The 14,095-nt window shown below is 40.1% G+C and overlaps 1 protein-coding gene across 2 annotated transcripts in view; it reads right to left on the reverse strand.

The window, feature by feature from the left end:
* Window positions 1-14,095, reverse strand: part of wasf1 (WASP family member 1) — a 36,735-nt gene that overhangs the window by 20,582 nt on the left and 2,058 nt on the right. For both annotated transcript variants that reach the window (XM_058056578.1, XM_058056577.1), the window contains exon 2: window positions 445-599. In XM_058056578.1, coding sequence (XP_057912561.1) covers window positions 445-577 — 133 coding nt within the window. In that variant the 5' untranslated portion in view covers window positions 578-599. The remainder of the gene's footprint in view (window positions 1-444; window positions 600-14,095) is intronic.

Here is a 14,095-nt window from a genome sequence, read left to right on the forward strand (position 1 = left end):
ATAGTAATAAATAAAATAGTATTATTATTAATAGTATTATTTTTAATAGTAATTCTAATTTCTCAAGAATAATTACATCATACTACAATACAGACCTAATTTGCTACAGTATTTAATTCACCTCATGGGTATGAATGGCATATTTTATACTCTATATATATTATTTATGCATGAGCCAGGAATTCTGCCTGGCAACAAGTGGCCACGCTCACATGTGACACGACCAGGAAAAACGATGTAAGCGTTTGTTCTATGTTAATGGCCCTACTGTAGTTAATAATGTATAGGTGTAGCCCGCTTAGCTGAAAATCAATAGGAGCATTTCAATGACATGGAGCACAGTGTTAAGCATCGTTCTGCGTATGGTATCGTCCTGTGATCAGCCGGTCAGCTTAATAGCAAGCGGCGTATCGCTAATGAGAGGTAATCATCTGCTATACTGACTGAGGCTGCTGAGCTGGCGGATGACGCTGGCCAAGGAGATGTTGGTCACGCACTCCAGCTCGTTCTTGATGTTCCTGGGCAGCACCGTGTGGCACAGATGCCTCGGCTCAATAGTGCGCTTCACCAGTGGCATGCTTCTGCTGCAACGCCGTCACCTACAGTAAGCGGGAAAGGGAGTTCAGGAGCAGCAATGACATATGACTATTGAAAGAGAGCGGTTGTGGAAGCCTCTTTAGAAAAGGACACAGAGAACATCAAACAACAGCCTGTTAAGTCATTTGGACCGAGGCAGAAACGTTAACAAACCCACCTTTAAAATAACATCTACTCTTTGAAGAAGCTTTCATTCCCTTCATCCATCTCCCACTGTCAACCATTCCCTACTAATTACATGTCCAGCAGTCAAAATGCTCTAAAACACCTCATAATCCTTGATCAAGGGATGGACTGGATACCTTCTCCCGGACCAAAGTTAAACCCACATGACTGATTTCTGTAGATTCCCTCACAAAAACCACACTCAATGTGCATGCAAGCACAACCATCTGTCCCCAAGGTTTGCATAGCATCCAATGACACTGATAACATATGACAAGGCTGCTCCCATGAGCATACTGCTGTCATTTTTCATGGTTTTCCCCAAGAGAAAGAGCTTCAACACCAAGGTTTTGACATGTGAGTGGGGGAAAAAAATCCTGCCATAGAAGACTTCATGGTAACACTTCACAAGAAGGTACGCTAAACTGCAGTAATGAACGAGGAACCAATCTCCCTAACACTATACACTATGCATTAGTTCCTCAGTAACTACTCCAAATTTGTGCCTTAGTTCCTCAGTAACTACTCCAAATTTGTGCCTTAGTTCCTCAGTGACTGCTCATTTGTTCCTCAGTAACTACTCATTAGTTCCTCAGTAACTACCCATTAGTTCCTTAGTAACTACTCCAAATATGTGCCTTAGTTCCTCAGTGACTACTCATTTGTTCCTCAGTAACTACCCATTAGTTCCTTAGTAACTACTCCAAATATGTGCCTTAGTTCCTCAGTAACAACTCATTAGTTCCTCAGTAACTACTCCAAATGTGTGCCTCAGTTACTCAGTAACTACTCCAAATCTGTGCCTTAGTTCCTCAGTGACTACTCATTTGTTCCTTAGTAACCACTCATTAGTTCCTGAGTAACTACTCAAAATTTGTGCTTTAGTTCCTCTGTAGTTACTCATTAGCTCTTCAGTAGTTCCTCAGTAACTACTCCAAATGTGTGCTTTAGTTCCTCAGTGACTACTCAGTTATTCATTACACCCTCAGTAACTACTCATTAATCCTCAGTAACTACTCCAAATCTGTGCCTTAGTTCTTCAGTAACTACTCATTAGTTATTCATTACACCCTCAAAAACGACTCATTAGTTCCTCAGTAACTACTCCAAATTTGTGCCTTAGTTCCTCGGTGATTATCCTGATAATGGCTTTAATTCATTTGCCCAAGCACCGAAGGCATTACAACACAGTTCTGCAGATGAAAGGCAGCCTCGTAATTGAATCGGCAAGTAAATTGAGGGCAGAGTTAAACATCAACCCCAGTGAAAACTTTCCACCACAGCTTTTTTTGTGCTTTTTTTTAAATACAAGGCTTCTTTTCACATGAACAGACCAATCAGTAGAAGCAATCGCTGTCTTTTTCCACAATGGCTCATCAGGCTGGAGGCGTTGATCATTTCAGAGTGGAAAAAGATTTTTGATCTGGCGCACAATTAATGGTGTCTCTGTGACGACTGGTTGACACAAACGACACGGCTGACAACTGCCAAACTGCACTGTGAACTGATGCATACTCAGTGTGAGACGACAATGGTTTCCTTTTGGGTTTCACTTCTTCAATGGTATTCTTTGTTACTTTGACATCCAGACACTGGGCTCGTCTCTCACTGCCAGCATCCTACTAGTGTACAGTAGCTCAGGGACAATACTATAGAAAGTATACTTGCATACACTTTAGAGTAGCCAATGTACATCTTGTGCAGCCCTGGTGAATTCTATACCAAGGCTTACAGAGGATTAAGGCAAAATAAATTGAGAAATTGAGAGTTGGACAATATCGGCATATCAGTTTATGGCAAAAAAAGTGGACATCCGTATTTATTATGATTATTAACAAACAGAACAACAAATGCATTTGTCATATTCAGGAAAAAGGTTGCGGAATTAAAATATTATTGGATTAAATTCATAATTACAAGAAGGAAATTTACATCACGTTGAAATTGTTGGAAAATTTGTATAAAAACAGCAGAAATTGAAAAATCAGCTGTAATGTTGTGAGAAAAAAAATATTTTTTAAAGTTGTTATATTATCAGAAGCAAACTAACAAAATGAAGTTGCAATTTTTGGAAAATTTGGTTGGAGAAAAATCATATTTTGGGAATCAAGTCAAAATATTATAGCGCTTAAGTTACGCTAAAGTACAAGAAGAAAATCTAAATATTAAGAGAACAAAGAAAAAAAGAAAAAGTCACATTTTTAAGAGAATAAACTCGCCCAAAGAGGGGAAATGTCATTTTAATAGCATAGAGTTAAAATATTAAAAAAGGGGGCCAGGGGGGTTTATTATAAGAACCAAAAAAACTATATTATTTAAGACCAATGTTAATTTTAATATTTAGAAAAATTGTTGCAAATATGTTCTTGGTAATAATGACCTTTTTTCACCTATATCACAAAGCTGGTATGCAGTTTCTTAGCATATTTACTTTCCAAAATATCAACTGTGGTGTGTTTCTTGGTGAAAAATGTCCGAACAGCGCTGCTCTAAAGGGTATCCAAGCTTTACTTTCTGTAGCAGTGGCTCTCGAGAAGATATAATAACATGCTTGCTGACAGATACTGTAGTCTGTTATATTTAGCCACCAACATACGGAAGGAGACAGACGTGACCCCTCTACCTACCCACTAAGCCGTATTTGTCATGTGTCCTCTCGGCCCAATTAATATTCTCTACCAGGAGGCACCCTTTCATTGGTTTGATGACATTCCGGGTAGGAAATCTCAGGTGAGGTGCGGCACACTGTCGCCTATAAATACAGGTGGAAACACGGAGGTTGTCAGGTTGAGGCCAAGCAGTGATGCTAACCAGCTCTGACTTGCATGGTCGTCTGTGGGGGGCTTATATTTCCGTCAACACGATAATTTTTAATGTTATGGGTCAGTCAGTGTAAACCCTGTATAAACCCCCTTCATACTGGATAAAAGCAAACTATCTGCATTTATCGTCCATTGAAAGCAGCATCAATAATGATCTTTGTACCGAATGAGCAGATAGACAGAGTCCACCGAGTATTTCCTTACAAATTGATTTGGTTTCAATAGACATTCATTAAGCTCACTTTATCCCAGCGAGACCGGCGCGGCTAAATATTCATGGCTGTGTATGTGCCAGCCTCAATGAGCCGAGTGTCTGATGAACAAACGGAATCAAAAGAAGTTTTATCTGCTGAGCGCACAGAAACCCGTCGCCATAAATAATGAAAGCCTGCTTTCAATAATAAATGCATGTATGCTCGCACTGTGCCACTGTGCTTGTTTGGCCTGCGAGGGAAAAATTTCATTATATGAACTCCCTCGCCGTCCATGCAGATGTGAAGGAGATGAGCGCAAACCAAGCGGCAAAATTACCATCAGAGACAAAATGCAAAGCGGACGGAGTCCTAAGGAGGCCAATGAGGCTTTTGTTAGAGTCAAAACACGTAGATAAGCATGGCTGACATTTCTTATGTCAGACAATAGAAAATTGAATGGTGGTGACAATTCAGCATGCCAGACGATTTACACAACGCCACTGTAATTAACAGGAAACCTGCATGGATTATAATGATCAGAACAGTAATAATTAAAAAAAAAAGTAATCATGATAATGATTACCCCAAATCACAAGATGTTTTTGTCCCATGCATGCAACCATAGAGTAAAAAATAAACTTGAATTTATGTATATACTGCATAAAATGTATTAGTAAAAAATAAATAAAATGTAATATTTACACAGTATGTATAATTTATTTTTATTTTTTTTTACTATATGTGTGTACAAAATAAAAATAAAACTACAATTATATATACACAATATGTATACAGTCCATTTTTTTTACTGCATGTTAATTTTGTTAGTGCTACGACTCTCCTCTCAGAAAATCAGCAAAACAAAAATATTAGTATCAAGTAGGGATGTCAGATAATTATACTATACTACCACTGTCACGTCACAGTAATACAAACTATTAATAATAAACAAAAATGCAATATTTGTGGTATTACAAAATTGGGGATGAACACCAATTAACACTTAAGCTTCCAATACATCTTCTCACCAGATCTTTTGACACACCAGATAAACAATAATAAACACACAAATAAGTCACAAATAAATAATACATTGGATAGTATTTTGTGTTGGACACCAAGCAAAAATGCTTGGTGCCACTGTGACTAGCGAGACGGCAGTTATTTTTGTTTTAGAAACAGAATGCTCAATAAGGTCCGAAAGGTCAACAGTGAGCATCATGTGGCTTGTGTGTCATGACATGCCCCCACCACCACCCCACCCCACCCCACCACAGCAAATACACATAAAGCAATCCTTAGATCAATGCAAAAAACCTTTTGCCTCCACAGATCAATAGAAAAGCTATTTTCTACCATAGAATATACACAGAATACATAGAATCCAGTGTTAAAATGCCTTCTTTCCACACCAGTTGACACTAGAATTATACAGACCTCCACTAAAATTGCCGTCAATGTTCTTTAACCCATGCTACAACCTCCACCAAGTTTCATCCTCATCCACTTTGTAGTTTCTGCGGAATCTTAAATAATCACAGACAAAACTAAATGCAAATAAAAACAAAACTAGAAGGAAAGATCAGCAATTGGAGCCGACTTGCATGAGCAGCACTTTAGAGAAATGACTCAATTAATGCCTGGGCCATCCACTCATTACTCTCCTGACTCATTACATAATCATTGCTCTGCCATTATGTTGAAGGATGGCAAAAAAAGAAAGCAGTGAAGTGTGGTGCCTGTCTGCCTCCTGGGCGGTTTTCCCCAAGAAGATGACTGATGTTCTTGGATAGATTGCAGGGAATAGTTTGCTTTTGTGAAAAGCCATCTTATATCTGCTTGGAATGGCACATCCTGAGGTGTGACCACGTAAACATTGTGACATCACAGCGGTATTACCCGCCAGTGGGTGACTGTCAATCTACATTTATGCTGTAAACAGTCCAATGACATTTGATTGGTTTTCTTCAAAAAGCTTTGAAAGACACGCTTGCATACATGGACTGGACTTTTATGGCTACTAACTACATCTCCTATGTTTCCTAGAGTGCAGTTTCAAGAAGTAGTGACATGGACGGGTGGAAGTGGAAGCTAATATCACATTTTGATGTCTAAGGCAGCGATCTCTGAAGAAGACGATAGCTCAAGCTAAATGGCTAATTTGCCTCAATACAAAAGTGACTCCTAGGGCGACAACAAAAGACTGAGAGAGAGACTGACAAAGTGTGTGATGAAGGCATTATAAGGCTGTTCAATTGTAATGCTGAAGACGACAACTTTAGTGGTTTTGGTGGAGGATTTTTCTGGTAGGCTACTGTTTAACTAGCCATATTACGCACACTCTTTGGAAAAATTATTAATTTAATCAAAAGTTTAAAAAAATGTTTTGTGTATTATGACGTGGACACCTGTGGCACCTGTAAAGACAAGTGCTGCGTTTATATGTAAAAATATTTAAATTTAGTGCGGGCGGCACGGCGGGCGAGTGGTTAGCGCGCAGACCTCGCAGCGAGGAGACCAGGGTTCAATTCCACTCTCGGCCATCTCTTTGTGGAGTTTGCATGTTCTCACTGTGCATGCGTGGGTTTTCTCCGGGTACTCCGGTTTCCTCCCACATTCCTAAAACATGCTAGTTTAATTGGCGACTCCAAATTGTCCATAGGTATGAATGTGAGTGTGAATGGTTGTTTGTCTATATGTGCCCTGTGATTGGCTGGCGACCAGTGTACCCCGCCTCTAGCCCAAAGACGACCCTCGTGAGGAAAAAGCGGTAGAAAATGAATGAATGAATGAATGAATAAATTTAGTGCGTACATTACGGTAATCCAAATATCCTATAAGTTATCCAAATATCCAAGTATCCCAAAGATGTTTTGCTTGATGTCAGCCATGTTTTTTTAACCAATCCTGCTCATATTTTACACACTTGTCGGTCCCCTGAAGGTGTGTACCAAATTCTGTGGTGATTCGGGTAAACACCCTAAAGTTCCAATAGGTTGTTTATGAAGACTGTACTGAGTCGATCCAACTTATGGGGGTCAAACATTGAGGTTTAAGTAAAATTATAGCATAGACATACATAAGTAGGTGTTCATAACTTAGTCTAACTTTAAACAATGGACACACGAACACTTGTGCACCATGTTAACCCAGTACTGCTTGGTGACTCAATTGAGACATAGTACTCCCAGAACACAGAAGATAAAAGACAAAAATAGCTTCTCCTGCCGCTTGTTTTGGGTCACCACATTTTCAGATTCCCTATCCTCCAATCCTCAGAGGGAAGCTAATCCGTTTCCTCCTGATGCTACAATTGTCTCCCCTTTATTTGCTTCTATTTCACCCTGCTTATCAGCGAGCATATCATCAAGCGTCCTCAAAAATGCGAGTGTGTGCAGTTATCGCTATCCTGGTCAGTCAGGGCTTTGGCTGTCATTGAGTTTGTCTGTGAGCATGTCTGAGTCTTTGTTTGTGCTTGTCAGTCACAATCAGAGATGGACCATTCTCTCTCGGCCCCCTGATGTAATTAGATCAACACCTACTCAGCATGCTCGTCATAATCCACATCCTCCTCCTGTTTCCCACGCAGTAGAGCCCATCACTACAGTATATTGTATATTACAGCCCAAGGTTCCCAGCCAGGACTGCTGTGGGAACCTAAAATATATTCCTCACAGTTGTTGTCTTTATTTTTTTTTCCTCTTTTTTCTTTTATTGCTTTTTGTTGGAGCTCAGCATCGATCTGTGTCAAGCCTTCTGGCAAATTGTGGACAGAAAACCATGGTTATCTTCAGCATTTAATGTGCTTATTTTGTGGAGTAGAAGAAGATAATTGTAGTATATGTTGACTACTACAGTACAAGATGTCTACAAAGTGAAGAACAAATAAGTAGAGTGTTGTATTTTTTGTTTGTTTATCCGAGAAGGAATGGACTGTTGCTGCTATTTTCAAGGCAAAAACAATAATAACATAATAACAACACAAGGTACTGTTGTGGCCCTAAAACTCAACTCTGAGGAGGATTTATTGAAACACGCATGAGCATGAGTCTTATTTATGTCTTAAATGGCTCATTTTCTCAGATTACATCTACTATATTGTTATATGAATGTGAAGGTCACTATAGGGGTGTTACTTCATGTCTAGGGGACTCCAATAATGGTAAAAATGTTATTGAGAAAATCAAAACAGGTTTTCTAATTACGAAATAATTTATTAATAGTGAATCCTACAGAAATTTGGGTCTAGAACCTATTGAGTGCGATTAATGAGGGATTACTGTAGTTTTTCTATATACATTAAAACAAAACATGACCTCCTTTGCAGGGACTGTATGCAACAGGCTCAGGATAAGATATCATCAAAAATATAAGAACACCATCAACCTCTAGGATACATTACCAATTGTGTTTTAAAAGAAAATATTGTACCAAAAAAAAAACTATATTTTTCATAATTATGAGTTAAACTGCATAAAGATTGTAATTTTTTGTTAGGGCGGAATAATATACTGATTGCAGCACATTCGAATGTTGGTGCTCTCTCTGAAGCCCAACACAGAAAATAATTATCCATAGCATGACTGGCTCGACTGCAGCAGTGGTAATACACCAGGTATGTATGTCAGCCTATCACCCCCCACCCCCCACCCCCCAATTCCCCCTGAGGCTTACCGACTCAAAGCGAGCTCTTGCCTCAAGCCACTGTTTGCATTCATAAGAACAGCACAAAACAGTGAAATGACTTTTGACCTTTCTCTACCCTGCAGAGTGGAGGATTGCAGGAGGGAAGGAGTGTGTGTGTGTGTGTGTGTTTTCCTCCAGGCAACTCCCGCCAAAGCTGCTTTAACTCCAACACTGCACTGCTGTATCTTGCCCATAATGTCTGATTCGGAAGTTATTACTCTTAGTGGTCGTACAGAAGTCATGCTCCACTACCGTCTATGTGCTATGGTTGAGCATGCTCTACTGTTGTTGCTGGAGTTAGTCCTGCACCCGACTTGTCTGGATAGGTGGCGTGCTCTCCCTGTGTCATGCTGCATTCTCAACTCTGCCACAAGGGATATGTATGTTATTTATGAAGCAGGTGCACCAGCTGACATCTTTGTACCACCTCTCTCCTCATACACCTGTCAAGGCATTGAGCTAACATAATAACAGAGTTAGGGACGGGTGTTATGGCCTGAAATTCCCTTTATGATATACCTTGCAGCCTTTTTTGATAGCAATATAAAACGCTTATATATTATTTGGCATATAAATTATAATAGAACCATTTCAAAACAGGTTACATCGGCTCTCAGGAAAGCCTTGAGCCCTGAATCGGCTCTCCAGATATATCTCCAGAAAAACATAGAACGGCGGCATGGCAGTCTAGTAGTTAGCGTGCAGACCTCACAGCTAGGAGACCAGGGTTCAATTCCACCCTCGGCCATCTCTGTGTGGAGTTTGCATGTTCTCCCCGTTAATTGGCGACTCCAAATTGTCCATAGGTATGAATGTGAGTGTGAATGGTTGTTTGTCTATATGTGCCCTGTGATTGGCTGGCGACCAGTCCAGGGTGTACCCCGCCTCTCGCCCGAAGACAGCTGGGTTAGGCTCCAGCACCCCCCGCGACCCTCGTGAGGAAAAAGCGGTAGAAAATGAATGAATGAATGAAACATAGAACGTACTTTTGACGCACTACATGATGTCATATAACTTCATGTCAAAAAATCCAAACCATCCTTTTAAATGGGTAACTGCCATTTTGGGGGGGAATTTTGCCCATCATTCACAATCCTCATGTGAAACATGAACACATTTATTTCCCTTTTCCGTGCAGTCTAGCGCGAGAAAACAAGTTAGTTTGAAATAGCTAACAATGGCCATCATGGGATGTACCTATTTTGACGCTAAAACCCTCACGAAACAGTGTTCCATTTATATAATTATATAATACTTCTGTATTAACCAAGCTAATTTAATATTGTTATTGTAGCAGCCAACATGAAAAATGCCAAAAACGAAAAACGAGGTCTCAATTTCGCTACAAAGACTCGATAACATCCTCGTTGGCGGTCAGCATTTTTTTTTTACCTGAGGACTGAGCAAAATTATTTAAAAAGTACATCTTTAACTCCTGTTTGGTATTTTAATCCAACACGATGTCCGTGTCAAAAGAATGACATTTTCACAGCAACCGCGAGCCGACTTACTGAATGGTTTCCCTCTGACCTTAGAGGCAATGAATCACATTCACACATGCACCGCCTTCCAGCCAACTGCAGCAGGCCAAAAGAAGCAGAGGGATTTCACGTGTGACCTCATACGCACGAGCGTGCACACAAGACCTTCACAAAGTCTTAAGCTACATACAGTGCAAACATACGTTTTAGAGCAGTGGTGTATGTGTGTGTGTGTGTGTCTTATATAACAGGCACACAAACACACACCATGCTGTAGGCATGTATCTATAAATGAAAGTGGTTATGTAAGGGACACTTTCCAGTTTTCCCCCTTTTTCCATTTGCTTGACTTTGAGATTCAATTGGCTATTGGAGTCTTTTTTTATACAGTGCAAACCACCATGCTATAAATATTAACTACTACACAGAAGTGACTTTTTAATGAGTAGAGCCTGTTTACGAAGGTGAGAAAAATCAAGAGCATTAGGGAATAGGCTTCACTACACATCTTAAAATGAGCTATACATTTGATCACCTTGTCTTTTTCCAGAAAATAGGCATGGGAGAGTCATGTTAGTACTGTAGCTCCTCAATGTTACATTGTTGTATGTTATATGTGGCATCTATTATATTGGACAAGTGCTGAGTTACAGTGTATATGTAAACAAGTGGATAAAGTGCAGAATTGTGCGTCTTGGAGACAGGCATGGACAAAGTCAGCTCATTAGTATTAAAGCAACAGACACACAAAACAGTGTGTTCCCAGAATGGCTTACTTCAAAAGCACTATCTGCGTTCATGATACACTAATATGGGACCTCTGTGACACATTGAAAATGATTGGAAATTTGTATAATATGGGAAAATGTCATGTCCCTCTGACCCGGGCACTGCAGCGGTGATTTGTCCCATTTGGACAACAGTCATGATTTGTGACCCCACACAGTTTCCAACTGATGAGTTAAGTCGTGACTCATCATCAAAGATGATAAATCTAGCATGTGTTTGTCCAATCATCTTTGCTGGACCTCCATCCAGCAAACACTGGAAGTAACAAAGAAGCTGCTTGCTGTTATTTTCACATGTCTTAATTGAAAACAGCGGTCAGTTTGCACCCTGCTGCAAACAGAGGTTCCATTTGGTTTGCTTTTTAGTGCATTTCCTCAGTTTTCATATGGTGTGGTTTTTGTCTTCAATGTTCCCTCAAATTTTCTCTACAGTTTTTGTACAGTATTTGGTTTTCATACAATATTGCACATTCCAATGTTTTTTTTTTTACTGCTAAATAACCCGCCATGGGGACCACATAAGTTGTGAGTGCTGGCATTTTGATAAAGAAGGTGAGATATACTAATGAACTCAATCAATCAATAAATTATTGTAAATCCTGGACTGTAAACCTCTACTTTTTTTGAGCCAAACAACAAACTATTGTTAAAAGAACTACAGTTCCCACTATGCTTAGAGTGCAGACTGAGGAAGTCATCACTGTTTGAAATCTTCTGCAGCGATGGTGTTTTGATCTGACAAATCTTAAGTAAGTTTGATCAAGTGTAGACTGCAATTCTGTACTACAGCCTATACATGTACAAAAAGGCAAAGTAGTGGAAACTAATGTAAACACTATCATGTCTAAACCAAACCAAGGCAGAGCTACAGTGTCGTTGAAAAAATAGCCAATCAGTCAAATAACACACTAGTTCCAAGTGCTACAGATGAGATCATTTCAAAGCCAGCAGCACCGAGGTCCTTGGGAGAGAAAATATAATAAGTAGGGATGGATAGTCACATTATTGTTTTCTTGTGTTGCTAGTGTAAACATCGGACTGTCCTGATGGCCACAAACACACAATGCTACTGCTCATAACAATAGCTGCTCTAGAAAATCCCCTATCTGGTTTCTCCCAGCTACATTGCCCTGAAGAGGGTATCAAATACGATGCAAATACAATCCAAACACAAAAAAACACCAAGGGAGTGGCCTCATCTGTAGTTTATTCACTCTGGCTTTCAGCTGAGAAAATAATCCAGGTCATTCACAGGACACTATTTGTAAAACACCACACTGCTACTGAGTGATGAGCTGTGCGTTTGTACTTGGCAGCAAACTGACACAGTAGTAGTAAACAAACAAGATATTTGACATTGGGGCTGTCTGCATTCCATCCAGTGTTTATCATTGTCGGAAACAAATCATTAAATTTAGCATGACAATCATATGAAGGTAAACATATTGCTTTGCAGGGAAAATGGCCTATGCTGCGGCACATACTGTCCAAAATGACATGCTGCATCGAAAATTCTACAACATTCTGTAATACTGCGGTTCAGGGTTTTTTTTTCCAAGTAAATATTGCCTAGAGAACACAAGATTTCCTCCCATTCCATGTGGAAGTGGTATGTTTTTGGCTTCTTACTTTGTCCTCTTTCTTTGGAAGCTTACTCGTTAGCTCAGTCGCATGCTATGTGTGAAGAGGCGGTCATCTCTCGATACCCAGCATTGATGCCAGAGAATGAGCATTACGGTTGCGCAATGGGATGTAAACAAAGTGGATCGGTGACTTTAGGGGTGTTATTTCATGTGTACTGGACTCTAATAATGGTAAAAAATCATACTTAGAAAGTCATAAACTGGTTTTCTATGCTAGCTATGAAAACATTCCATTTATTAATATATAATTATACTTTGCGGAACTTCACTTCATAGGAAATTGACATTGCGGTTGAGTCTGGAAACAATTAAGCATGTTAAACTGTACTATTGAGAACCTGTGGCATTTATTTAGTCGTATATTGAGGAGGACGCTTTCATGGATGTAGTTTCCCATATAGTTCATATCAAGTCATGTTGTTGGTCAACGTCTCCTGTCAGCAAACTAGTGAACTGACTCAGTAGCACCTCTGCTGGTTGCTGCCAAGCAGTGCACTCCATTTTGCATTAATTGCTTCAAGATGAATGACTGTTTTTAGTGTTGGGGTGGAAGTCATACCGTTTTCAGAACAATCTCATATGTCCAAAAGTAGATAAAAGTATCGTGTAAACGACCTTCTGCCCGTGTCCGCAACCACGGCCAGACAGAAACATGCAGAATAAGACAACTAGCAGAGAGACACAAGGGACAGCAGCCGACCCATCCAAATTGAGCCTGGTGTCCGACTGTCAGGCCAGTTCAGAGCAGGGACAGAAGCAGTATTATGGAGCTGTAGGCCTGGCCAAGAGGAGGAACAATAGGTCCTGTGTGTGGCAGCTCCTGGAGCATCCAAACAGCTGAAAGATAGGCGCTCTGTTGCTAAATGGCACGTAAGGGAGGACAGGGAGGGTGGGGGGGTGGATCACATTTTGTAACCTCCTGCATGAAACCTCTTTGTTTTTCACACCTTTTTCTCACCCCCATCAACTTTTTCACCATCCAGTTATCACTCTGCAGTGGTGAGTAATGAGGAAAGCAGATATTCTTTTTTTTATTTAGTCTGAAAGAGACTGGCAGAGGATCAGAGCTATGTCAACAAAGATGAGAGGTCCAAAAGCTTCAGTAAGAGGTATGCCAAGGCTCTTCTATCGCAAGGCCTTGAGAAAAAGGCATGAGAACCGCAAACTGCACCTTATTGTCATCCCTTGGAAAGAAAGGAGCAGCGTTGACAGTGAACAAAACAATCAATGCGCAATTATGAGGTAGTAATGGGAGTTGTTGTGAACCCTATAGCTTGGACTGCAGACACGTGATAGCGTGGGTGATAACTTGAACAGCTGCAAGGAGCCTTGAGCCGGTTTTGTCATAGCTGTTTTCATTATGCCACTTACTTTGAACATAAACTTTCCAGGGTCGCTTAGTGCCACTTCTTCAAATGCATGTACAGTGCATCTGGTAGAACATACGGTACTTACACAAGCTGGACCCCATTACTGTCATTAGTAATGACTCTAAATCAGCTAATGATGTAAATACACAATCTAGTCCTAATGCAGGGCCATAAAAGGCTTGGAAAGTGAAAACAGAAAGCACAAACACCCAGACATCATATACTGTATTGTGTACTTTTTGGGGAAATTTTGCCCATCATTCACAATCCTGATGTGAAACATGAACGCATACTGTATTTAGCTAACAATGTACATCATTGAGACACACCTATTTCGACTACAAAGCCC

Source organism: Doryrhamphus excisus, chromosome 19 (assembly GCF_030265055.1).
Source record: "Doryrhamphus excisus isolate RoL2022-K1 chromosome 19, RoL_Dexc_1.0, whole genome shotgun sequence".
Taxonomy (NCBI): Eukaryota; Metazoa; Chordata; class Actinopteri; order Syngnathiformes; family Syngnathidae; genus Doryrhamphus; species Doryrhamphus excisus.